This window comes from Calidris pugnax, unplaced genomic scaffold (assembly GCF_001431845.1).
Source record: "Calidris pugnax isolate Ruff unplaced genomic scaffold, ASM143184v1 scaffold28, whole genome shotgun sequence".
In the NCBI taxonomy this organism is placed as follows: domain Eukaryota; kingdom Metazoa; phylum Chordata; class Aves; order Charadriiformes; family Scolopacidae; genus Calidris; species Calidris pugnax.
In genome coordinates this window covers 17,559,028-17,584,058 of record NW_015090842.1, presented here as the reverse complement: position 1 = coordinate 17,584,058, position 25,031 = coordinate 17,559,028, and the positions used below count along the sequence as shown (strand labels likewise).

At 35.9% G+C, this 25,031-nt stretch overlaps 1 protein-coding gene across 5 annotated transcripts in view; it reads left to right on the top strand.

The window, feature by feature from the left end:
* The window catches only part of RPGRIP1L (RPGRIP1-like), an 81,323-nt gene that overhangs the window by 40,110 nt on the left and 16,182 nt on the right, over window positions 1-25,031 (top strand). For 3 of the 5 annotated variants that reach the window (XM_014942558.1, XM_014942559.1, XM_014942560.1), the window contains exons 16-23: window positions 749-900; window positions 2,987-3,353; window positions 6,160-6,374; window positions 8,017-8,100; window positions 9,653-9,724; window positions 11,277-11,454; window positions 12,581-12,678; window positions 22,517-22,700. In XM_014942558.1, the coding sequence (XP_014798044.1) occupies window positions 749-900; window positions 2,987-3,353; window positions 6,160-6,374; window positions 8,017-8,100; window positions 9,653-9,724; window positions 11,277-11,454; window positions 12,581-12,678; window positions 22,517-22,700 (1,350 nt within the window). The remainder of the gene's footprint in view (window positions 1-748; window positions 901-2,986; window positions 3,354-6,159; window positions 6,375-8,016; window positions 8,101-9,652; window positions 9,725-11,276; window positions 11,455-12,580; window positions 12,679-22,516; window positions 22,701-25,031) is intronic. The other 2 variants (XM_014942561.1, XM_014942562.1) reach the window with 2 other exon arrangements.

The following is a 25,031-nucleotide window of genomic DNA, read 5'->3' as shown; positions in this document are numbered from 1 at the left end:
AAATGGTATTAGAAAATCTTGTCTGAAAATAGAAGTGATTCATTGTCTTGTGTAAAGATTACTTGCAAAGTGCTACTACTCCACAGGTATAGAATTTTAATAAAAGATGGTATCACTTGACTCAACAGAATTGTACAGGAAAAACCATGGAGAGGGTAGTTAGTAGAGCAGTGTACTCGATTGCATTGTAATACTAGTCGTATGTTAGCATTTCTTTATGAATACTGCAGAGAAGATATTTAAAAATAAGACTGATATTCTTTTTCGTTTTGCTTTATTATATTACTTTTAAAAGTATTCTGTCAGATCGGTATATTCAGAGACCTCTAACTACCTACTTTTGTCAAAAATTTGGTTTAATAAGCTGTCGTAAAGTGGTATTTTTGCCAGTAATTTAAACTGCATACCACTTTGTGGGACTCTTCCAACTGTTGAGATATAAAACTTTCCTAAGCTTTACTTGCCTTAAAGGGATTATAAATAATGAACTTGACTATATGGACAGTAAATATTGCAGATTACAGTATGAAAAAGTGGTCATGTTTTGGTGTTGGATCATACATGTGGAGCCAGAGGAGTTGTTGTTTCTGATCCTAAGATGAACTGCACCACTTATGCCCCAAATGCTGTCATAATGCTTAGTCACAAGAGAACTAAGTTTTAATTTGTGGGGTTTCCTAGCTTTTGATGTAAGTACTTCAATTTTGAAAAGAAAAATAATGCAATCCCATATGTATTTATTCCTCAGGAGTCAAAGAAAACATTCAAAATTATGGTAGATTAGAATACTGGATCAGGTTACGAGTTCCTATGGATCAAGCTATTCATCTCTACAAAGAGAGGTCAAAGGCTCTGGGATATATAACATCCGGTTTGAGGGAACGTGAACAACCATCCCAGGTGTGTTTGGGTTTGTACTTCATAGTTTTGATAGAGTAAACTGTTCAAAAGTAAGTTTTTCAGTTCAAATAGTTTCCTTCAAGTCTCTATATGTTCAAGGTTAACTAAATTAAAGGTTTTTGAACTGAAAAATATCTTCAGCAGTAGAATAACATGTTTTTCGTATAAAGAGGTAAAGAACTAGTTGAATTATACCTTTACTCAAGAGACATCGTCCTAAACTTCAGTTCTTTTTTTTTTTTTACTGGAATCATCACTAGAATATTTGAAATTATTACTTTTAATTTTCTTAACCTGTAAGTGCCAAATTTTGTTAACGTTTTGTTCTAGTGCAATATTCAGGAATGTTAAACCAACCGAGTCTCAGATCAGTAGAACAGGTGAAGTAGTCGGTCAGAAAAATCTCTTAAGTTCTTAATGTCTGAGTATTGAGATTGAAATTATTTCATGGTGGGGTTTTTTTGCTTTTTTTTAAATCAGTAGAACAGGTGAAGTAGTCGGTCAGAAAAATCTCTAAGTTCTTAATGTCTGAGTATTGAGATTGAAAAGATGGATAATGGAAAGAATTTTGATAATAAAATGCACTATATAATCATGTTTAAATAAGGGTCACAGAGACAGAAAGGACTTTCAGACATCTTTAATAATTTTTTTAGAAATAAAAACCATCAGGTTGAAATGCATAAATTGAAACACTTCAGAGTTGCTAACAGGCAAATTTTTTTATCTATCGCTGTTTAAATTACTGACTGGAGTAACTTTAATGTTTTATATTCTTCCATAATGTAAATTTCTGTTATACCAGAATCTCAATGGATTCCATGATTTAATGTGAGAAATATGTTTAGTGTATGATTTCTATTAAAGGTCGGCGTAGGCATTTTTTAGAATGACTTTGTGTTTGATAACATTGTAACATTTGCTTTAAATCTGATTTTTTAAAGAATCAAAGGTATTTTTAACAAACTCGCCAAATCTGGCTGTTGTTAAATGCCAAAATCTGTTATTTAGTTTTCTCTATTTTTCATGATGATATTTCTAGCTGTGTTACCAATCCAAACACAGTTGAAAGGTAAGGCCTGTGGAACGCAGCATTTTGCCCTAATTGTTGTAAAATTGCAAATTCAAACATGGCAACTGAAATACAGTGATTACATGGGAGCAAATAAAATAGGAAAAACAGCAGAAATCAAGAGCAGCTTCTACAGAACTGTTTGAAACGCCACAGTTTTCAGAAATGTTTTATGGCAGCAACCAAAAGTCTTACAGCTATAGCAGATGGTTACGTTTTATTAAGGGTTCTGTCAGTCTGCAGCTGCAAAAGTAGCTGCAGTTTTGTGTTCCGAAATTTAAGCTTTCACTATTTGAACACACACATAAAATTTTCTGTCCTGTGTGGCAGGCAGAAATCCTGGAAACATGAACTGTACATAAACTGCTATAATTCTTTTTTCTAGTTCTGTATGTAGCCAGAAACAGTAGTCTTAAGGTTGCATATTAAGGACTTCAACTGTTGTGTTTGGCTTTCTCATTAACTATTTCAGTGTGGGTTATTTAATCAAAATATTTCACATTTTATCACACCAAGTCAAATCTTCAGATGCTGATTTCTAATTTTTGTAAGTTGTTTATGTAGGTAAAGGGTTTGGAGGAAGAAAAAGCCAGAGGAATCTGCAGTGCAGTTTTATTATTGAAAAGTACATATAAAAGGGACTACAGTTATAAAAATTTCTTGATACAGAATAGCTGTCAAGATCAGAATCCTTAGAGGCACTAGATATGAATCACTCTTAAAACTGTGATCTTCACTGCTTTGTAGATAATCAAATGACAAGTAGATCATAAAACTTTAGAAGAATAAAGCAAACAATCACAGACCTGAACGGATTAACCTCTTATTTCCTTACACCAACAACCCAAGAGATGTCAGTGAATTTATAGAACAAGTAATATTTTGACATATAAAATTAGACAGTAGTTGGAGTGTCATTGAAATACTCAGTTATTTGTTCTATTTATATAGCTCTTAGAGTTTGCCAACATAAGAATTCTAATGTTTTTAATTTAACTTCTTTTTCATTTAAAGCAGCAGATACCCAGAACTGCCCAAGTCAGCACTTCAACAGATGGCAATTTAAATGAGCTCCACATTACAATAAAATGTTGTAACAATCTACAATCCCGAAAAAAACATCTTCAGCCAAATCCTTATGTTGTCTACAAGTTCTTTGATTTTGCAGACCATGATACTCCCATCATCCCTAGCAGCAACAACCCACAAATAGATGACCATATGTGTTTCCAAGTGCCAATGAATGCAGATTTAGACCGATACCTAAAGTCAGAATCCTTAAGCTTTTATGTATTTGATGATGGTGAAACGGAAGAAGGTGCTTATGTAGGGAAAGCCAATGTGCCTCTTATTTCTTTAGCACATGACAGATCTATCTCAGGTAAGAATTAGACCTCTGTAAACTTAACTAAGTCTTCACTTCTGTTTTCTGTATCTTTAAATCTCTGTGAGAACCAAACCAAAGAAATGCTCTTCAGAGGGTTATCTGGATGGGTTGGCTTGATGGGCTGAGGCCGGTGGTATGAGGTTCAACAAGGCCAAGTGCCGGGTCCCACACTTGGGTCACACCAACCCCCTGCAGTGCTACAGGCTGGGGGCAGAGTGACTGGAGCTGCCTGGCAGAAAAGGACCTGGGGGTGTTGGTCGACTGTTGGCTGAACATGAGCCAGCAGAGTGCCCAGAGTGGGCGACAACATCCTGGCCTGTATCAGGAACAGTGTGGAGAGCAGAACTAGGGAAGTGATTGTCCCCCTGTACTCAGCACTGGTGAGGCCCCAGCTCAACTACTGTGTCTCATTTTGGGCCCCTCACAACAAGAAGGACTTGGAGGTGCTGGAGTGTGTCCAGAAAAGGACAATGGAGCTGGTGAGGGGTCTGGAGAATAAACCTTATGAGGAGCAGCTGAAAGAGCTGGGGATGTTCAGCCTGGAGAAAAGGAGGCTGAGGGGAGACCTCACTCTCTACAGCTCTCTGAGAGGAAGGTGTAGTCAGGGGGAGGTCGGTCTCTTCTCCCAAGGAACAAGAGATATGGGACAAGAGGAAACAGCCTCAAGTTGCACCAGGGGAAGTTTACATTGGAGATGAGGAAAAATTTCCTAATATCTGTGCTAGCTACTGTGTTATGAGTATCTTTCATTATTAGGTAGAAAGATCTTAACATCGGGTGAGAAAGGGTGGCTGAAAGCTGACTTTAAAAATTTACTGCTTTCATAATTGAGAAGACACCTGTGAAACAAAATTAGTAGGTGCCATGAAGTAATTCTTGAAAAAGGAATACATCAGGTGTTTCTGTCTGGTTCAAGATTAACCTAGAAATATTTGATATCTTCTTTTACTGGTCCTTTTTTATGTTCTCATGATAAAAAAGGTTCGCTGGCATATATGTACTTTCTCCCACCTCCTCTTCTTCTGATGTAGCTGCTTCTTCCTTTTTTCAGGACAGATACGCTAATTTATAACATGGTTTCTTTTTCTGCATGGCTTCATATTTTTTTTTCTCATTAGTTTCCTCTTTTCTAGTTTTGGCTAGCATACACTTAAAATAAATTTGAAACATGGCATCAGAAATCAGCCTATTTGGGGGGGAAAATTGATCAAGAGCTACACTTGGCATGTGAGAATCATTGGCAGCTGGGACTCCTGGTGTCATCTAAACCAACCCTCTGACCCAGTTCAAGCAAGTTGTGCAGGACTTTGCCAAGTTAGATGTTGAATATCTCAAAGGACAGAAGTCTAGTTCGTGCCTGGTCAACTCGTTCCAATGTTTGATCACCCTCATGATAAAAACTTTTCTTTCACAGAGCTGGGGTTTCCCGTGTTCCAACATGTGTCTGTTGGCTGCCCTCCTGCTGAGCACCTCCCGCTCTGTCTTTTCCACACCTTCCTATGAGATGGCAGTAAGATCCCCTCTGAGCCTCCTCTTCTGAAGGCTGAACAAATCACTTCTTTCAGCCTCTTCTCTGTCATGTCCTCCAGTGCCCTGAAGCTCTGTGTAGCCCTCCACTGGACCTGCTCCAGGATGTCAATGGCTTTCTTGTGCTGCAGAGGCCAGAATTGGGCAGAGTGTTCCAGATGCCATCTCACAGGTGTCGAGTAGAGAAAAAGTGCAACTTCCCTGGACCTACTTGATTGCATTCGTGCTAATTCAGGCCAGGGTGGAGCTGTTATTCTTTGCTGCAAAGACCTACCTTGGCTGGCTTGTTTAATTTTTGTCAAACAGGAGCAGCTCTTTTTTCTGCAAGGCTGCTTTTTTCCAATCAACCCCCAGCCTGTGCTGCTACTTGGGGCTGTTCCTGGGCGGATGCAGGACTTTGCATTTGCTTTTGCTGACCTTCATGAGGTTTCCATCAGCCTGTTTTCCAACCGTGTGAATAGTAGCCCTGCCCTCAGTCCATCAACTGCTTCCCTCCAAGTTGATATCGGTTACAAATTTACTAGAGCATTTACAATATAAAAGCTGCTTAATGATTATTTCGTTGTCAACTACAAGACATTTGTGAAAATTTTAAAATAAGATTCTATAATTATCCCATAGAAATGGGTAATAGGAGAAAATTTTCAAGTGAATTTAGGGTGTTTCTACTTTGATAAAGATTTAGCAACTCACAGATTTTTAAAACCCTTTTATTTTTGTTAATAAAAGAAAATGTTAGTAAAACATGGAAATGTTTTAGTTGAATCTTTTGAAATATGTCAATAAGAATTAGTTATCTGGTATTGGAATATCTGAGAAAACTTCAAGACATCTTGAACGAAGACAGTAATCCAGCCCCTCAAGTGAATTTAGGGTGTTTCTACTTTGATAAAGATTTAGCAACTCACAGATTTTTAAAACCCTTTTATTTTTGTTAATAAAAGAAAACGTTAGTAAAACATGGAAATGTTTTAGTTGAATCTTTTGAAATATGTCAATAAGAATTAGTTATCTGGTATTGGAATATCTGAGAAAACTTCAAGACATCTTGAGCAAAACCAGTAATCCAGCCCCTTCTAAATCTTGTGGGTTTGAAATGTATATAATGTAATATTTGGATTTACAAAACACAGTATTTTGACACTATTTAGCTGGTAAAATGAAGACTATAAAGTTACTTAATTCCTTAATCCTCTTCAGTTTTGCATTGCATTTTCTTATATAAGATAATTTAGATAAGATAACTTAGACAAGTTTTGCATTTTGCTTCCAGGGACTTTTGAACTAACAGATCCTGGAAGACGTGCTACTGGTACCATCACAGTTGAATTAAAATGGAAGTTTGCCTACCAGCCACCAAGTGGATCGACAATGGGTGAAGACTTGGGGGATTACATTCAAAATGAGAAATCAATGGCAACTAAATTGCTGCCAGAGGAAAAAACACAGACTGCAGCTCTGTCTCCTTCGTTTACTCCATCAGTGACAGTAAGTAATTTAATGAACTCAAAGAAGTTGAGATATAAAAGACCTATTACAGTAGGTTGATTAGTTCTTCCCTGATGACCACAAAAAAGACATTGAGGGGCTGGAGCGGATCCAGAGAAGGGCAATGGAGCTGGTGACGGGTCTGGAGCACAAGTCTTGTGAGGAGAGGCTGAGGGAGCTGGGGGTGTTCAGCCTGGAGAAGAGGAGGCTGAGGGGAGACCTTCTGGCTCTCTCCAACTCCCTGAAAGGAGGGTGTAGCCAGGGGGGGTTGGTCTCTTCTCCCAAGTCACAGGCGATGGGACAAGAGGAAGTGGCTTCAAGTTGATATTAGGAACAATTTTTACAGTGAAAAGGTTATGAAACCTTGGACTGGGCTGCCCAGGGAGGTGGTTGAGGCACCATCCCTGGAGGTATTTAAAAGATGGGTTGACACAGTGCTTAGTGACATGGTTTGGTGATGGTTTTCATCAGAGTTAGGTTGATGGTTGGACTAGATGATCTTAAAGGTCCCTTCCAACCCAGACAATTCTATGATTCTATGACCAGGACTTGTTCTTACTGTAAAGAAGATATCCAGCATCTTCAGCATCTTTTGGGATGTGAAATCTTTCTCATGTCCAAAACTTTAAAAAGTCTTTTATAATGATAGATAGCTGGTTAGCAAAAGGGAGGGGAGAAAACGGAGGAGAAATAACAAACATAGATGTCTTCCCGATAAATCTAGTACTTATTAATTCTGTTTCCAATGTAGATGTCCTACATAAAATGTAGTTACAAGCTTCTGCAATTTCAGGGCAATGGTTGCAATTTGTGACAGTCCTCAAATCAGCTGTTATTTCTGTGGTCTCTTAGAAACTCAGACAGAAACCAGCCAACTGGGGTAGCTTTGACCCAAAAGAATTCTCAAGCAGCCAGACCGAAGCCATGTGGACAGATACCTAGGTGTTTCTGTGCTGCGCTGTTATTCTGGTGCCTGGAGCATGGTGCTAAGATACCCAATAGCTTCTTAAAAACCGCTTATACATTAAAAGTAGTGTAAGGATATTTTTTTTTTTTTTAACTACAAAAATCACTGGAAGTGGAAGATAATGTCTACCATTGTCATGAGAGTAAAACGTTAAGGGTAATAAACCACTTCTATATTAGCTTTTTTCTATTGTATTATAATACTCTAACAGAAATATTTCCAGATCATTTTGTTAATTTTGCAACTATTGCCACTCTATTTTCTGTTTCTGCATTAAAATTCTCCAAAGGGAGTGGGATGAGGAAAGGTGACAAAGATACAGTAAGCCTACAGAACAAGAAAAGTAATCAAGCAGTCCATAAATGATAATAACTAATATTTCTGCCGCATATATGATGCCACTGAGTTCAGTCCTACAATTATTTCTCGCCTGGAATTCACATTGCATTCTGTAGACGTTCTCTTGAGTTTTTATACTCATTTGTGGCTGAACTCTGAAAGGTGTCTCCAACTGGGGGGACTCTTTTCAAACAAAGTCTTTATCATCTTGCCTGTTCAGAATTCAATTTAGTGCAGTTAGATTTGTCTTCAAGAAAAACTACAGCCCCTCAAAATTTACTGTAAAATGGTTTGAATATGGCAATAAATGGTCTTACTGTTTTTATTTTACTGCAGAAACCAACACCCAAACCAAGGCAGCGCATAGCTCAAGCGGACAAGAAAGTATCTTTTCCGGATCTCAGTGCAATACAGATGGCAGTAAGTTTTAAGTATTTTACTCGTGCGTGTTGAAGCAAGAAAGACTACTTATGTCTCAGTATGGACAATTGGTAGAACTAATAATTGAGAACACTCAATTATTGTAGCACCACAGGACTGGGATGTCCCAGGCAGTGAATGACAGCATAGTGCTACGTATAGGTGGGGGGTGCAATGCAGGGGTATTTGTGTGCCTCCCTCAGAACTGCTCACTATCCTCCACAGTTCACAAGCTTAACTTTCATAGATTTAGGGCAGAATCTAATAGGACCAACCAACTGTCTCTGCACTGTGTTTCTCAGCTTGCTGGGTTATTAGTGAAAATGTCTTTGTACAGTTTACCACTTGCACGGACATATAAATGGCTCTGCAGAAACCAGCTTGATGCAGACAGGTCCTGAGTATTGTACTGATGAGATACACAATTTGACACAGTTCAGAGTCACCTCTAAAATAAGGTTTAGCAGCTGAGATTACACACACTGTAAAAACAGTTACACTTGTGAACTTGGAACACACTATCGTGTGTACGTCCTGCCAGATTCTAGGAGAGTCTGCATGGAACTACCTCAAACATATCTGCTCTATGGTGTAAATTTTCATTTGATCTTAAATAATCCACCTTCAGAGAACTAAGAATGGACTGTAGTTATTCCTTTAATTATATCCAATAAGGTAAGGTGGGCTCTTTATGTTGCATTAATTAATTAAAACTACCTGTGGTAATTTTCTTCCATTTGTAAATGCCTTGATTGGTTTTATTTTTCAAAAAGTTAACATCAGTTTTCAATTCACAGCTCCTTCTGCTATTGTTTAGTTTACCACAACTAGAATTTTGTTCTGAGTCGTACACTGGAAATAAGAAATTCCAGCTGTACTGGAAATAGGAATTAAGTAAATCTCTAGTATTTATTAAATGGTTTTTTTATTTAAAACAAATAATAAAATAATCAAATGTTGGTGAAATCTAATCTTTTGAGAGCTCAGATACAGAAAACTGCAATGTTAGCCATATAGTTGCACTCTTAACATATCTTCATCTGTCCAAACAATAACTTCTCAAAGTTCAACAATTTTTCACAAACCAAAAGTACTGTTAGAACTAAATAACGAAGTAGCTGGGAGTTCTCTGATGTCTAAATTTATGGTGAAATGGCAAGAGAGTGTCCATGCTAGAGAATTAGAAATTCAACATACTGATGTTGAACAGGAACAGTCTGTTTCATTTTCCTGTTAATTTTCTGAATAGCAGAGAATCTAGTTCCTGGATATTAATGTGACACATGCCAAAGCAAATCGTTGTTTTGGGTAAAGGAGACTGACTAAAAGGTGGGATGAATGGTTTGACTCACCCAAACCATTGGGAAGAATTGTCCAGCCTCACAGGTAGAAGCTCTAGCAGAGCATAGAAGCAGAAATGCTAATTCAGGGAAGCAAAGGAGGGCATAATCTCCTACCCAAATGCTTCTCCACCAGTAAATTTATACCTACTTTTGTGTGCTATTTGTCTACTATGTATTAAAGGCTTCCCCTTATTTTACCCATCGCTCAGGGCTCTGCTGTTGAAAATAACATGGAACTTGCAGAGAAGACGAAGACTTCAAGAGTTCCAAATGTTTCAGAGGTATGAGGTTAATCAAGTTTTGCAGTTTTATTTAATATTTTGCATTTGAATTCCATGTGTATATCATTTCTTCAGAGTCATGCATCAAAAGTCACACTAGAGGAGAGTAAGATCTCAAAACTTCAGTGAAAGCTGAAAAAAGTTATTCCTTGTGATGCCAATCTTTCTTTGGTCATTAGAAAGGAAGGAATGTCTCTACTTATTTTCTTCCATTTGTGTGAAGTCTATTTTGTCTTCCCTCTAAAAATTACCAGTATATGGATGGAGGAAATGAATGGAGTAACTTTGGAACATTGCTAAATATGCAGCATTCCAAGCAGAAAAGTATTAAATATTGTAATTTTTAATGGTCCAATTGGTTGTGAAAGTAACTTGTGGCAGATTGGCCCAACTAGTTACTAGTGGTGTAACACCATATTTAATCACTAGCTCTTACCTTGCTTCCACTGTTCTACTTTTAAGCCAATATGAGGCTTTGATTGAGAAGTGAAGTCAACCAATACCACCCTGATGTGGTGGGAAAGTAGAATAATGAAACTGAAAAGTTTATCCACAAAATGCAACTCTGTCACTGAAGGAATTAAAAAGAATGGCCAAACATTGTCTAAAAACACAGGGGTTATGACACATCATCTGTGCCAAGGAGGAGCATAAAGAGACATAAAGGCAGTTTTCTACAACTTGAAAACTTCAAGAATAACCTTTATTTACAGGATAAGGCTCTTCAGTATTTGTTAACATTGCTTTGCTTTGTGTGGCTCCAAATGTGTTAGAATAGAAATAACTCTTCGTGTCCCCTTCTGGAAACCCTGGTTGTTGTGTGGAGAGCTGCAAGGTGTCTCACAGATTCTGAGGGTGGGAGGTGAAGCATCAGCATCTCTCTGGAAAATTCAGTCCTAGAGGAGAATTGTTGGATAATAAATAATGCATAGTATCCAGCAATTTCCCCGGAAGGTGCCACTTCTGTAACATTATAGCTGTTGATGAGTTATTATTGTATGTAATTGTACTCAAAGAGAAAGAAGGGAATAAGATTACTTCAGAATAAGTTATCCACTCAAGATGTTTTACCTTAGATAACATGTTTGTATGTTGTAGCAAAGCTGATTTTTTTAATACAATTTTAGTTTGCTTTTGAAACAGAAAATATTGTATAATTTAAGTTATAAAATTGCCAACTGAGTAAGGTGGTGGTAGTGGTGTTTGGTTTTGTTGCTTGTTTTTTTTTTTTAACTGAGTCTTGTAGAAATGAAAGAGCTGAAATATAAATGAATCTGGAAGTCTAACAGGCTGCATATATGTTGACAGGTACCAAATGATTATAATAGTTCTGTTTTCACAAATATACGTCATTAGAGAATTGTCTTTCTACTGTATCAATTATTTGTTAGTGCAGTTGACAACTGCTCATTGTTTCCTGCGCTGCATAAGCAATATAATTGTTTAAAGGCCATGTATAATGAATGAGCCGTAACTGCAAGTCTCGAACTTCAGTAACTTTCGCTGTTCAAGGAGTGTTACAAAGACTGTAAGTTTATCTATTTTTATATAGCAGATGGTACGTGAGGTTAAAGCAGAAAGGCTGGCAGATGAGAAGGTGAAGGGGATGGCTGAAGAAATTCAACCGGAAAAAGGCGACCTCTCGCATCTGTCAGAGGGGCAGTTGGCCGACCAGAGCTCCGGTACCTCTGGAGATGAGACAGAAATAACTGAAGAATTGGAACCAGAAGGTAGAAATCATTTTTATGAATAAGCGACTGTATTTTCTTAATAAATCTCTGTCTCTTTCCATTTTCTTAAGCATTTCTTACTAGCAGTGGGAGCTGCCTCATTATGAGAAGCTTCATGACAGCAATGATATCCTGGTGTACTTTATAGCTGAAGCTGGGCGCTGGATATGGTGGTGTTATTTTCTTCCCGAATGGAAACTGTATTGTAATTGAATGCAAAAATCTGGTATCTGACCTAGATTCATAAAATATTAAAGGAAACCTGGCTTCTATTTAAATGTCTTTATATTCTCCCTTAGAACTATGCTGTTCTAAAGACTATTTTAATGAATATGCTCCTTTTGTCTGCAGATAACAGCCAATGCTGATATCGGAAATCCTTTCAGACAGTGAAAGGGGTAGTCTGTCTTATCACATCTGTGACATAAAGTTGTTCGAGGCAGATTTATTTAAAGATTATAAAAGCCGGGTCATCCTGTTCCACCTATGAGCTTCAACTGTTTATCATTGAAATAAACCACGTCCACGATACCGAGTTTAAAGTAAAAGCACAAGCAGGATGCTAAGATTTTATGTTCAGTTGTTTGCAGCTTCTGTCTAAGAATTCATTAGAAAAATTGGAAAAACATGATGTTGAATCCCTGCTGTGTTTATAAGTAATTTCTCCAGAGAAGAAAGACCTGAATGCTTTAGAAAATAGTCCACCTGCATACAGAACTATTTCCTGCCCCCCCCCCAAAAGTACATTCTTCTTTAGATGTGCATGGTTTTAAATGTAGTCAGAGGAAATCCACAAATTCAGGCCATATTCTTATGTAAAGCTAACTGTTGTTCATACATCAGTTCATCACAGGATTTATATCATTCCACTCATCGGTGTTCATCTGGGAAACATTACTATTTTTTTAGCAAATCAGAAAAAAATACAGTTTCGATGACTTTAAAGGTCATTGATTTGCCAGTGTTAATCTTCTGCAAGGAAGAGAAGATTTACCTAGCACTTATACTTTGCTTATTAGAAAAGCACATATATTGCTATCAGGTTTCTCAGCAAGTCTCAGATGGGCTACAAATACAGGGGGGTTTAACTGCATTGAATTTTTTTTCTTCATTTTTTTTTTTTCAGATCAAGATGATAGACAAGAAAACGATGCCATTGAATCAGTAATAACTGACAGTGATGACTGTATTATTTCAAGTCCAGTATCCAAGTATATTAAACAGGTGAGTCAGAGTATTTATGGAAATTATTTGGTAAGTCTAAGAAAACTTTTTAAGCCTAATGTCCTCTAAGAGTATGTTTTCCTGTTTCCAGTTCAAATAGATGCTTTTTCACAGAAAAGTTAACCTGAGCACATTACACATGTGATTTACAGGTGTTTTTAATGGGGAAATTTGTTGTCATCTTTTCCATTATTGTCATACACACTTAGAAGTAGATGTTTCTAATTAGTTTCAATCTGAATTCAAATTTTAATCCTGCACAAAATCTCACTAATGAAAAGTAACTATTGTAATATGAACATCCAAAGAATTTAGCCTTGTTGTGAAGTCCAACCTGTTGCCTTTATGTGGGAAAATGTGCTTTTCTGCTTCTTCTAGTGCTTTCTGAGGAAGGGGAGGATAATTTCTCTTGTCGAGGCCTTTAGTAAATCTCCACAGCTTAATTACCCACTGTGTTTCATCCCAGGATGTTGATTTGATTGAATGTTGTTGAAATGTCAATTGCATAAACTTGAGGTTGTTAATAACATGCAAACCTTGCATATAATTTCTAGTTCGTCCACATAGATTTCTTTCCTGACTCCCCACCAATTTTAGAACTGAACATCAGTTTTCAATAAAGTTTGTACATGTGCAATATCCAATAACTTCAGTGTGCTATGTTTTCTATTATTAGTTGGGGACATGCACAGTAATTATATTATCTTGACTTGTTTTAAAAGTTCTCTAAAAAAACCAAGAATATTTCTTACTTTTAGGTCTAACATTGACAGAATAATCTTAAAAAATGTTCAAACTAGGACTTAAAATTGATCATAATATTTATAACAGTTAATAGTTCTCTGCTCTGTCTTAGCCTCCTTTTAAAGGATCAGGCGTCTGTTGTTATCTCCTATCAGTCTTAAGTTTTTTTTTAATGTTATGCAATATGGTCACATAGAGGCAGTTTGATTTTTTTTTTTTTTTAAATCCTTTTTTCAAGACTGTGTGACATCTTACAAAGTAACTAGTAGCAAGAAGCAACGCTTCGTATGAGAAATATTGCTCTTTTTTTCTTTTCTAAGTTGTAGAAGGGATTTAGAAATGCTATCAATTATATATGCTGCAAAAAGATACAGAAGGTACTTTTGAAAACAGAATTGCATTCTTTATATGTAAAATGTCAAAAAATTGTTTCACCTGTAACTTTGGGAACTAAAATGACTGCTACTTATCATGAAATCAAACTATAATACAGTTTATCTATACGTTTTTAGGCACCCTGTATCTGATTTTATCAAAATTATTTAAGAACACTTCTGAGGGGATTTTGAGTGTGGATTCATTTCAGGTTCATTAATTTCTACCTCTCTGCATTGATCTGTTCCTCTGGTAACAAAGTGCATGTTCAAGAAGGGTAGATAAGACAACAGAAGCTATAAAGTATTAAGGCAACATGTTTGATACAAATTGGATTTTAAAAATAGGCATTGGTATATTTGAAATCTTGGGTTAATTATAGAATACAGCATGTGAAAATTGCAACTGAATTTGTATTTTTTTTTTAAGATTAAAAATCACTGCCTTTTATCTTTTGAGATAAATATCCTGCTGGTAATCAAACACTGTAAATAAGTCTTGTGATTTTTAGAGATGGTTATGCTAATTATCCTATGAATCTGAGTTGTATGCCAAACTGTTTAAGCCATTTAAGATCATACTGTTTCTTTTTTGGATGTTGCAAATTAGACAGTTCATGGTTATTTCTTAGATATGTTGATCATAAAGGGTGTCTAACAGATTTTCCAGTACTTAGCTGTACCACTTGCTTCTTTCTCTTTTCTTCTTGTCTATGATGTATAATTAATCATAGATTACTTCATTTTGTTTCATTTCATTTACAACATTTATGAGCTTCACTTTGTCGGTATGAAATGCTTGTCCCCTTCTTTCCTTTCCAAAGTGGCGTAATTAGTGTTAGCATCTTTTTTAACAGGCTACATAAAGTTTAGTGGCTGGATTAAATCAAGTCATTAACATAATGTGCTATACAATTTGCCCCTATCTCTTTTCGTTTCCAGTACATCAAAGTGCCACAGAGTGCCAGTGTAATTGGGCCTTGCTAGCTTGTCAGGTTCAGTCAGGCTGATGGCTGCTGCTTTTACTAAAAAGCTTCCAGGCATGATAATTAATAGAGAAAAGAAGTCTGAGAAATGTAAAAGTTTGGACAGTTCTCTATGAATATTTCATACATTGGAATAATCAGAAGTTAACATTATCAATTTGATGTATAATACATTGATTAAAAGCCTTGTTTCATATCCTCAAAATAGACATCAAAACTGGGAATTTGCATTTTCTTTGGCATGGTCTTTATATTTAAAAAAAAAAATTAAAAAAAAAAAACCTTTTCTTTTCCATCCCCTCCTCCCTTTCTCCCCCATGTCTACACTTTAACTTTACAGGAGATAATACAGCGTTCAATTATCACAATAAAATTTACTGGTGTCAGCTTCCAAGTTGTCCTAAAATTTGCCCATAGGGCAGCTACTTGGCAAAACCAATTTATTTGGTGGTGGTCCTGTTTTTATTATAGGTGTGTTTAGGTCTCTCTTTTTTGCTGCAGATACTGTGAGTGCATTATCTTGCACTCGTAGCAGTTTATCAAAAGACTGGCATCATCACTTCCTGTTAATTTAAGATCTTGGGGTCTAATTCATTGGGAAATTAAAATCTCTCTGAAACACCATTAAAAAGCAATACCAATTGTTTGTGGTCCTGCTGGTCAATGAAATGTTTGTGTAAAGGTGGGAAGATGCAAACCATAAAGCTTATGTATAGCAAAGCAATAAATACTTCTCCCTTTATTATGCCCTTTTTTGTACAATTACTTGAATATGCATTTCCTCCTAGGACATCCCTGCATTCATTGGAAAAAAGAAAACCATTTGGACATTGTATTGCACTTTTTAATTTTGGCTGAAGGAGTCTTCTCTTTACATTTCTGCAGGACTTCAGTACCTTTGGTGTGCTTCAGGGAGATTTCTGATTGCTCAATGCTTTTCTTAAACTGGCATGTTCTGTGAATATCTAATCTGAATTTAGAGAACTAAAATTTTAGAGTTTTAATATTACCTTGTGTTGCTGAGTTGGCTTGATTCTGCTGTGCCAGAAATACTAGTCCTTTGCGTTCTCTTAGTCTTGTCTAGATCTAACTTTAGTTGCTTTCTACTTCTTTTCTATAAGAAACCAGAGAAGTAAAAGTGCTGCACCAGTGTATTTAATAAAACAAGAAATAAAATTCATGAAACAGAACTATCTTATCCAAGTAAGATAAAAGTAACTTATTAAAGCTTTATAGTCAGTATTTTCAAAGACTACTGATGTGTCTAAGATTAAGAAATTTGCCATTCTTCATCTTTAAGGTGATTGTTTGCTGTTCTGGTCACTATTAGACAGGAACTGAAGTAAAAGAAAGTTTGAAGAATCCAGGAAAAATTTAAGTTGTCTTTTACCACTGATAGAGATGACAGTAGTTTGAACAGCCAGTATGCTGAAATGAGGGATTTACAATTTCTAGTGCTTGTCAAATATACTTTGAAGTAATAATTAGGAGCATCTACTACAAGTCATTCTTCTTGATGGAAGAACTGAAAGAAGAGGGAGAAATAATACCAAAAAAACCCCAAACACCACATTTTAAAATTATTCAAAACAACACAATCTTAAATCATTAGGTAACCCTTTACTAATTAGTCAGAATGTTAAGTAGAAAGTCAGATTTAAGGCTGAGTGCACAAGCCCACGGGAGGAGCATCAACAGGAGGCACTTTTAACCCAGCTGGTAATGTGTTTTGGGGTTATGAATGTGAATGCTCCTCAGTTCCTTACTTGAGAGACTGTTTATCAGAGCTCATTGACGTAGATGCAAGTTATGGTGACTTTACAAGTAGAAAGGAGTATTTTTCTAATTGAAGGTCTAAAAATGGTTTGAAGATTTAAAACTAGATTTGAGGTTTCATCAGCTGCAGGATACATCACCAAGCATAACTTTTTCATACTGTGGGTAATATGAAAGAGAATAAAAGTGCATTCATTTTTGCATCTCTTTATTGTCCCCACACAATACTATAATACTGCAGGAAACAGTATTAAATGTTTAGTAGTAAAGCTCTAAATAAAAAGAACAGCTGTATTAAAAATGTGCAATTTGATATATTTTTTTCACTACAGATGCACTCTTAACAAATCAAAATGCTATACTGATACTTTTGCTTTCTTCCCATACGAAGGGGCTTTTTATTCCTAAATAGATTAACTTTCAAATATGAATTTTTGAAATCAAATGAGAAGTCTCTGATTTATGTAGAGAAAAAATACATACATAGATGTACACAAAAGGAGAAATCCTATTATATTTGTTTAGTTTTTTACACAATACTGCTACTTATTTGATCTTATTTCTATAACATAAATGTCGACATGTATTATTATACCAAAAATGTACAGAATAAGACCTCTTATTACTGAAATTTTCTGTCTTTCATGTTTATTTGCCTAAGGATCATACTTCCTTATGAAATGAAAGGTGATTTTTAAGTTTACAGAGCATGTGAATTACTTAATTGTGTGCCTAGTTGGTACTGATTTGCTAACCGGCTTTGAGGTTTGAGAAAGTTGGTAGTTGTTTTTTATTTTATCTGGTGTTATAATCAATGGTGAGGGTTTAAGCACTGAAAAATGAAGTCAAGTCTTTGAGATTGTCAGTAGAGAGGGGTGTAGCTTAGTTCTGAAGTCAAGTCTTTGAGATTGTCAGTAGAGGGATGTAGCTTAGTTTAGGACTGTAACCATATCACTTATGGAGCCTTCCCCACTTTCTGGGGAGAAAATAAAACTCAGAGTGAAGGAAGTTTGTATCTCACCAGTCAAACAGCTCCAGATAGATCTGCTTTTCTCTATTTACTCATGCTTAGAAAAAGTTTATCTTTAAAAGCTGTTAGTTGAGGCAACGCCACAGGCAAGTTGCAGAAGCAAATTTTAAAAGATAATTCAACTTCAGGAGAACCATGGAACTATTTCATGTTTATTCAGAGAGTGTGGGGGAGGCAAGCTGTTTGAAGGGAAGGAAGTATTTTATTCAGGTGATCAAAAGTTGTGTTGTGAGCAAAGCTCAAACGTGACTTTCAGTTCAGATCTATAGTTGTCATGGTCACGGTGGGAAAGCTTCAGATCCCTCAGAGACTTAATATTTTCTAAAATGTTTGGTGTTTTATACTGAATTAGAAATTGTCTTTTCTGAGAAAACTCAGTGCGTTGATGGGTATGTTACAGATTTGCATAGAAGAGGCAGTATCTAATCACTGAATTGTCTCAAGCTGTAGCAAGTCATTCATGCCTTTGAAGATATTAAAGATGAATTTGTGCTCTGACAATGATGGATTTGGACTCTGCACTAGATAAAATGGTGGCAACCAGAGACGTACTGATTGTCACAAATACAATTGCTTGGTTGTTTAGTGTGTTGGTAGTTCTAGACAGAGCTGAAGGGATTGCATCTGGACTGGACTGGAGAGAGTCCAGCATAGGGCAACAGAGATGATGGAGGGACTGGAGCATCTTCCTGATGAGGAAAGGCTGAGAGAGCTGGGGCTGTTTAGCCTGGAGAAGAGAAGGCTGAGGGGAGACCTTATCTATGTTTACAAGTACCTAAAGGGTGGGTTGAAGGAGGATGGAGCCAGACTCTTTTCAGTGGTTCCCAGTGACAGGACGAGGGGCAACGGGCACAAGCTGGACCATGGGAAGTTCCACTCCAATCTGAGGAAGAACTTCTTTGGGGTGAGGGTGGCAGAGCCCTGGACGAGGCTGCCCAGGGAGGGTGTGGAGTCCCCTTCTCTGGAGATCTTCAAGCCCCGCTTGGATGCTCCTGAGTGATGTGCTCTGGGCAGCCCTGCTTTGGCAGGGGAGTTGGACTGGAAGGTCTCTAGAGGGCCCTTCCAACTCTGACAATTCCCTGATTCCATGAACCTTACTATAGTGCTACCCTTGTACCGTTGCCTTCTCCTCCTAGCACGTGGCAAGAAACCAGTGATGCATGGGGAAGATTATCTTTCCCTTTCCCTCCATCACAGTAAATCTGACCCCAAAAGAGCTACTGAAGGAGAAGAGATCCCTTTGCCCCAGGCCTCAGGGAGAGTCTAAAGTGCATGTGCTTTTTGAAGTCCCATCCATTTGCAGAGGGAAGAGGGAGCATTTCTGTATCCCTCTTGCTGTTCTCATACCTACACCATTGCGAGCAAAATCCAAAAACAGAAGACGTTGTTCCTAAGATGGGAAGTCACTGCACACAGTTCAGGGCTACAGTAATTTTTTGTAATCTGTATTTTTATGTGTATATGTAAGATGATGAGCTGTTAATCATAATTGCTTAGCAAGTAACATTTGTGTCTCTGAGCAGTTAAATCAGACTGACGTTCCTGTGATAGCGTTCCTTTGCAGCTCTGTTCTGACATTGTTATAGGATGATCACAGGAGTTTGGCACTTGATAGAGGAAGAGGATAAATTCTCATTCTATAAATATATGTCAATCAAGTACTATTGATAGTGACTGAAGTATTTGCAGCAAATGGATGATTACTTGTGATTACTGGACAATAGCTTATAGTTTATCTGATGCTAAATGCTCTCTGCTTGAACTAGAAGGGAACAAGTGAGTAAGTGGACTGTGGAAATAAATGCATAAAATACTAAGGAGTAAAGCATAAATATTTTTCATCATTGTTCCTATAAGCAAGGCATTCCGATGCCACTGATTTGTGTAGAAAGCACAAAGTTTGTGGGTTTTTTTTTTAAAAACAATTCTGTGGGATACAATTGTGGACCTTTTGAGTCACTTGGAATTTTGTTAATCACATCAAAGCCGTAGCATTTTGTTGTGACAAAAAGGAAATAAAACTATGGAATGTACAGCTTCTTGAGGATGGCAGTCAGGAGTTTTTATATGGAACTTTAAAAGCTTTTTAATCTCAGATATCAGAAAGATGAGAAAAATTATATTGGGACTTCAAATTCTGATGTAGTATCCAATGCATTTAGTACTTAACCTAATCCTAAAGCTTGTTAGAGTCCAGTGGCTCTTCCAAATCTCTGGGTAGTATTAATTAAAAAGACTCAGTATTAAATGGTAAGGAAAGAATATTGCTATAGACTAAGTGTATTGCCCACGTATTCCATGCTTGAAATTAAAGCACTGAACCAGTTTCTCAGAGATATCTTTGAAAGTGTTTAGTATTCTTTATTTTAATACTTGTCCCCAGTCTCTGTTAGAGAAAATTTCATATTACATTTTGTTTTAAGTACTAAATTTCAAGACTTATTTTATTCCCATCAAAGTAGAATGATTTGTGGGAAGTAATTTGTCATGACAAACTATTGGTTTTTCACTTGAGTAGTACTTAAAAAGTGAGACCAAGGCTTAAAAAAAAAAAAAAAAAAACAACCTTAGGAAAAGATTTAAATAACATACTTTACTCTGCATCATAGAAATAAAAATGGTTCTTTAAAAATTAATTCCTATCATATATGGGATGCTACATGACTACATAATATAAGCATTTTTGTATTAACAGTGAAATAATGTCACCAGCTATGCTGGCCTTCAGCAGTTTTATGGGTTTTTTTATTTGTATGTATTTTTTTTAATCAGTTTGTTCGCCTTTCCATATGCTATATTGATGTCTGATGGTAATAAAACCAGGCCTTAAAATATTCTTGACTGTTAAGCTCTAAAGTAATTTTTTCTTACAATTTTCTAATAGTATGACTCAGTTATTTGCTTCCTTGTAAGTTAGAAAGCACAATATCTGAATTTACCCTGCTATCCTTGAAAAACTGTAATATTCTTTCCCTACAGTATGCAATTACAAGCGTTAAATATGTCAAACAAATTTTAAGTTATGTAAAAGAAATATTTATAATACGGGATATTGTATTTGGACTTGATTCATAAACTATTGTCTGTGTACAAACTAGTTTGACATAGCTGCTAAATACTTTGGGGGGAAAAAACCCACTCAGCATATCACTTTAAATGCAGCTGCTAATACATCTGTTCGGTGCAAGAAGAAAAGAGTTGTTTCTGAACTTAAATTAGACAATAGAGCCAATTTCATTTTTTATGCATGTGAATGTAGAGTGCTTGAGGTTATTAGTTGAAACTGAGTAACCTTTCCAGGCTTTCATCTCTTTCTTTTCAAATTTGAATATGAAAAGCATATTCAAGTCAAAGACCATCACTTTAATGATATTTGGCAGTCATTTGATTTATTAGATTTTAGAAAAAAAAATTTCCTTTAAATATTTCATCATTCTATGCTAATCCTAGTAATATTGCCAGCTGAAGCCATGTACCTGTATTAGTGGAGACAGAATGGTGTGGAATTTTCTCTGTCATCCTAGTAAAATTTCCATGAATCTACTGAATAATAAAACAGCCTTATTGAAATATTCAGATTTGGGTTTTTAGTTAAAGTGTCTTAGGATACATAATAAAAGGAAATGTCTTTTGAAAGGAGGGGGTAAAATTACTTCATCAAATATTGAAAGGGCTTGACAGCACTGGAAATTGTTCTATATGATGGATATTTTTACAATAAGATACACCTGCTTTTCAGTTTGATTAATTATATAATTTGCTTGGAAAAATATAAACTCTCTCCGTAATAAATTAGAATATTGACTTGCAGTTCTAACACTGAATCTAGAAAGCTAATCTTTTGGATAAAATTTATTGCTTCAAGTGATTTAAGTTTACAGTCAAAAATTGTCAAAATATTTCCATATAGGGGAAATATTTTTAATAAAATTGTGATCTTGAAAAGAAAAGAAGAAAAAAAAAATATTTCCATATAGGGGAAATATTTTTAATCAATTGTGAACTTGAAAAGAAAAGAAGAAAAAAATATATTGTCTTATGTTTCTGAACTCTAGCACGTTCTGTTTGCTCTTTGAAGAATCTCATCTTTGAATGCTCACCTGTGTACTCCGATCTTAAACCACAGTGGCTTTTCTTTCTTTGAATTACAAAGTTACTGAGGGAAATATTTGTGACTCGTTCTGTCAAGTGTGACATTCCCAGTTAAATACATAAAGCTTATTAAAATTTATCTGTACACAAATAATACAGACTTCGCTGAGCAGCATGAAACAATTTTATATAAGCACCAGAAAAATGTCATTTCATTAAAGATAATAAGATAAGGCCCTGGTGAAGAACAACTGGGATATTACTTTTATCATCATATTGTTAATTTTTACTTTTAAATATATATTTGATTTAACTAGAGAAGTTCAGTCTATGAAGTTGAATTCCGTATAAATACAGTGAAACTTTAAATGCCAAAATGCTTTGTGACTTGATGGCTTTTGATTGCATTATTGTGGTATAGCCCAACAGTTCTCTGTCATTTGGAAAACTTTGGTACCTCGTTTTACTGAGAATATTTCAGGCAGTTACGGGATCAAGATACAAATCACTTCTCTGAGTAGCTAAAAATAATGGCAACTGAAATGTGTGGTTCAGATACCGTTTGTACGTGAAGAGAACCTTAACCTAATCTTCCCCAGCACAGTATGACTATTGCAAAAACATTTTCAACACCAAATGTAAATTGGTGTCTGTTGTAACAATATTCTTAACTGCAAACCCTGGGGCTTTAGAATCTTATTGTGTCTGTGTCAAAATCAATCAATCACTGTTAATCGTTCAAAATAGCCAATGAGTTACACGTATGTTTGTTTTGTGTTAACACTTCAAAAAACACCAAATAATTTGTTTTGTGTTTCTGCTTCATTTGTAAATAGGCAAGTGAAAAAATCCGGATTGAAATTATATCGTTCAGTCTTACTGAGTCACGAATTGCATCGGATGAAACAATCCAGCAGCTGTTTGTAGAATGCAGATTGTACAACCTCGTTGCAGAAGAGACCCCGCTGTCACTTCCAAAACCAACAAGTGGTCAGAGGATTCACTATAACTATAGCAGCGGTAAATATGATGTTTCTTCTCTTAAATCGTATCTTATGAAAATGCCTGTCAGTAAAGCCTACTTTCTCTATATATTATAGTTGCATTTATCTGTGTCCTATATCGTTCAGTCTTACTGAGTCACGAATTGCATCGGATGAAACAATCCAGCAGCTGTTTGTAGAATGCAGATTGTACAACCTCGTTGCAGAAGAGACCCCGCTGTCACTTCCAAAACCAACAAGTGGTCAGAGGATTCACTATAACTATAGCAGCGGTAAATATGATGTTTTCCTGAGCTTGTTTCTTCTCTTAAATCGTATCTTAAGAAAATGCCTGTCAGTAAAGCCTCCTTTCTCTATATATTTTCGTTGCATTTATCTGTGTCCCGATTGCTTTTGTCTATTTCCCAAAATGTTTTGGGAAATATTAAAGGTGATTTTTAAGAAATGAGGTAAGGATCCAGTTATCAAGTATAAAATTAATTTTTGAAGTAGGCTTCTTTATAAAATGGTAATACTGAAATATATTTAAATATGCTGCTAGCACATAACTTTTAAAATTAGGCTATCTGTAACTAAAATTTATGTATTCTTTTTAAAAGAACACGATGAACCGAGTTCTCTATTGGTACATGATGATACAGCAAAAGAAAAACATTCAGTGTAACCTTGTACAACTGAAATACCGTTGAAAAGAGGAAATATGTAATTGGACTTGATCATCACTTGGGAATACTTAGTGTTCCTTTAATTAGAACTTTTTGAAATAGGAAATTATTCAGCCATGTTTAATACTAATACATTGCTACTTACTTCAGAATGCTTAATCCTGCATGTTCCATGTGCTGTTCTCTAATAAATGAACATTTGAAAATACTTTATGTCAATACACAATGTAATTTACACTAATAGCATACACAGAACTATTGTAATAATTGATAATTCACTTGTTAATTATTTTCCCAGCTATTTCACGGTATTTCAATTATTCATTAACTTTTTTTTTCTGTTAAAGTCTATTTCATTTAAGATTCAGTCTGAGTGCTTCATGTCGTCTTGGACTTTAGGCGTTGCATTTTTAGCTGGGGGTATCCTGAAGCAGGTTTGTGTTTGTGACACACCACTAATACAGCCATTCAAATGAGCATTCTTTTAAAAAGAATTTTGTAAAAGCAGTGTCACAGTCAGATCTTTAAAACTGCTGCCATCTAGAAGTCTGATTTTAGAAGGAGACTTGCCAAAGAAGTTACTCATTTATATCCTCCTAATACTCATAAATTATTTAATTACCCCATAGTTGAAGACTGAAATCCCTTGTAGGTGTCACATCAACCATCCCTGCCGTGGGACTGCCCATTCAAGAGAGATCTAGAGGACAGAGCACAGTGTTTTAACTGAGAAAGACAGTAAGCTTTGTAAGGCTTTAGGAAAAAAACCCAAGCCTATAAAAACTAATAGGACTGCAAACTCATTCACTGAGGCTTACTTCCATTCAACTGACTGGGAATTCTGGCATCGTGTACTCAGTGAGACATTGGATAAATAAGAACTCTTGTTATGAGCTGAACAATATTCATCTTGGTAGCTGCTGTGAACACTTCTTCGAAATATTCTAGATAGGCAGACATAATTCAAATCATTTTTTTAAGACCTCATTGAATTAACACCGTAATGCAATACAAGCCATTTAACACTTTTAATTTCTCTCACTTCTTGAATTCTCATTGCTTTGAATATAAGAAGCATTCCGAAGTTGTAAGAATTCTTACACAATGTTCTGATTCCTGTGTAGATTGGGTCTGGTCTAAGCATATTACTAGGTTGTGAAGTATTGACACAGCAAAGTTACAATGAATACAGAGCGAAATTGCAGGCTCTTAAGACAATTACGAAACTTAAATATATTTCAAGCTGGATAGTTGAAAATAGTATCATGCTTCTAATTCATGAGGCTTTCCAATCTGACAGTGCTATATCTTATTATTTCTGCGAGTCAAAACCTGCCTTCATAACTTTGATTTTTCAATTTGCTGCTTAAGTATCGAATATAGAACTGTTTCAATTAACAAATCAATATCAAAAGGTGGTCTTAATTGCTTCAGGATTGTGTTCTGCAGCATAATACTAAAGTGGTTGTTATTTGCAGAGTTTTGCTTAGATAATTGGTCATCTAATTTCTACTCAAGATTAGCTTTGCATATAGGGGAGGGAAAACCTAATGAGTCTGCTGTTTGATGATGTCAGTTGGAAAGCCAGTAAGAGAATAGTAATGAAATCTGCATGTGTGTTTACTATAGCTTTACTGCATCTCTTATTCATGTCTAATTAGATTGGAGGATGTTGAATATTT